General features: G+C 33.7%; 1 protein-coding gene across 1 annotated transcript in view; it reads right to left on the bottom strand.

Moving 5' to 3' along the window:
- PRIM2 (DNA primase subunit 2) overlaps positions 1-2,584 on the bottom strand; it is a gene marked incomplete at its 5' end in the record, with an annotated part of 40,320 nt that extends 37,736 nt beyond the window's left edge. The window contains one exon of the mRNA XM_029085497.1: positions 2,517-2,584. Coding sequence (XP_028941330.1) covers positions 2,517-2,584 — 68 coding nt within the window. The remainder of the gene's footprint in view (positions 1-2,516) is intronic.
- Positions 2,585-2,802: the final 218 nt, after the last annotated feature.

The raw sequence follows: 2,802 nt of genomic DNA, 5'->3' as shown, positions 1-2,802 counted from the left end.
TAAACAGTTAAATGTTACGACCCTGTAATTTCATCACAAAACCCATATAGACTCCTTTGAAAGCAGGAGTTGCAGGAGAGTCCTTCTCATGTATTTAGACATAAAATTTCAATTTCTATTAGCAATTTAAATCTCCTTGTAGCCTACTGAGAGCATGTGAAATCCCTAAGCACAATCTTGCATCAAGTATTTTAACTTTTTAACTAAAAATGTTCTCTTTTTTTTGGTCCAGTACAATTAGTATTAGAAAGCACCAATGAAACAGAAGAGGACAGAAAGACTTAAGTCACACATAAAACACATATTTAATCCAGAAAAGTCCAATTACAAAATACATTATGTACATTTTTAAAAAAGGGCATGGATTAAAATATCTATGCAGACATAATCAACAGTAAAATGACCTTTTCTGAGGACTAGTTAATTTAAAAGTCACAAGCAGCTAGGAATAGCTGCCAAAAAATGAGTGGGGCATTAACAATCAAACAATGCTCTGTAACCTTCAATTGTATGCTCTTTTCACACGTTTCTGTCTAAGCTTTTGCTCCCCTGATAAGGCTCTATTGACACATGCCAAAAATAAAACACTGCTGTAAGAATTGACACAATGAAGGTAGAGGAAAGCCTACAGCTAACTAATATTCTCCTTTATTATGAGCAAGATGAAGCAAAAATGAATCAGATCCACAAAATAAATAACAGAAAAGATACATTTGGTCATCTGTCTGTTCACTGCCAGAACTTGTTTTTCAAGTTGTAAGTTTTGATGTATTTTGTCAGTTTTAAAGGAACTTCCAAAAAGGCAACTCGGAAACATTTGTGTACTTTTTTCAATTGGCGACAAAATGTACCAGGAACAGCCTCTCCATTTTCGCAAAAGCAAAATGGAAGTAACTTATCAGCTGTTAGACATACATACCCAAGTTAACATAAGAATGTGCAAAAAATACCTTTTTGCATAGATGTAGGATACATACATCCCATATTAAAAAAAAAGGGGCAGGGTATTGTGATTGCTGTGATACTGAAGGCTGTTCCACTTACACAGATGCACAGTATATATCAAAAGAAATCTCAAATTTCTCAGTAATAACTCCTAGAAAGCACAATTTATAAAAAGCAAATGTAATTGCTCTTTAGCTTCAACTGGAGAAAGGTATGCCACTGAGGCATATTTTTTAAAATCCCAGTAAGATGTAAGATAATAAAAACCTGGAAGGTTATTGGCATTCAGAAGTATCCCCTAACCAGCTACATAACAGTTACACTGCAATATTTATTTCATTCATCGCTCTTGAACAAAGTTCAATCACATGTAAATAAGCAGGTACAATGAAAGCTATTTTTCCTATTATGATTTACACTAAAAGGAATAGAACATGAAACTGTTCCTATGTAAAAAAAATTAGAAGATTTTTTTTTTTAAATCAAAATAAAATGTCAGATTTGGGATACAGATAACTCAAGCAGTGGAGTACCATAGGAAATAAACAGCATGCTAACTAGATCTGCATCCCAATTCCAGTGCAGTGCTGTCATGATGGAGCCTCAACACTTCAATTTCTAATTCATCCAGCATCCTTTTAGTGATCTTAATGCAAAGCTGTATGTGTTCAAAACCAGAGCTTTCATTACTGACATTCAATATTTAAGTAAATTTCTACCCTTAGAGATGTTAGATTCAACTGAATAAATACCTGAACAACCCAATCCAACCAGATCTGCATTGAGCAGGGGCTAGATTGAATGATCTCCAGAGGTTCACTCCAAGCTAAATTATTCAATGATTCTAAGCCAATGCACCTCCCTCTAATCATACAGTCTTCATCCTCCTGCATACTAGCGTAGTAAGAAAACTCTCCCAAATAACATAAAGTGGTAAAAAGCAATCATGTCTATAAGAAAGGGACCAGATCTATACTTAACCTGAAGAAACAACAGAAAAGTATTTTCTCTTACTTTTCATCTCCAAACACATTCAAAGAAAGTAGAAAGCTTCTATATACTGTACACTGCTAAGAGACAGGCAGACTATTTCAGCTGTGTTGTACAGTACTCTTAATGGTTCATATATTGAGCTCTCTCCTTAAGTCCATTAAAAGGAGAAAATAGTACTCCATTCATCAATGACAATGACAGAGAAATCCTACAAAAAGATCAGAGAGCATAAAATATTTGCAACAAGGAAGGCCCATACTCTGAGCAGTGCAATTTGGAATCTGTTTTGTTCACAAAGCAGCTTAACAACTCTGCATTTACTGTAAAAAAAAAAGTTTTTATAAAAGCTACAAATATTTTCTTGTTACTTAGAAGCAATACCAGCACTGTAAATTATGTTTCATATAATTTACAAAGCTTTAGTTAAGTTGAAAGGATATTTTCAGGGTTTTTTTCCTAGTCAAAACCAACCCCACAGATGAGATGTCTGAAAAAAAAAAATGGAGCTAAAACATTCTACTCATAAAATTATTTTAATCTGTATGAAAGAATATACTCATGCTTTCAGTTTATGCTACCTGAGATGACTAAGCAGAGGCTGTAGTCTCTCATCAGACTGTATGGAAGGCAGTGATCGTGCTGTCAGCTAGAAGAAAACAGAATTTCAGTTAATAAAATATCAGCTTCAAAAAAATTGATAGCATAAAGTAGGAATGATGTAACATATCACCCTGCATTGCTATAACTTTACACAACATTGGATAAGACATACTTTCTCCTATTAAAAAAAACCACAACCTTCCAGAATTTAAAGTTAGCAGAAACATTCACAAGTTAACAAAGTCAAACAGTGAAAAACAATTT

The sequence above is a fragment of the Antrostomus carolinensis genome, unplaced genomic scaffold, assembly GCF_000700745.2.
Source record: "Antrostomus carolinensis isolate BGI_N321 unplaced genomic scaffold, ASM70074v2 scaffold3786, whole genome shotgun sequence".
Lineage (NCBI taxonomy): Eukaryota > Metazoa > Chordata > Aves > Caprimulgiformes > Caprimulgidae > Antrostomus > Antrostomus carolinensis.
Note: the sequence above shows the minus strand (reverse complement) of the source record. Positions and strands in the feature narration are given on the sequence as shown.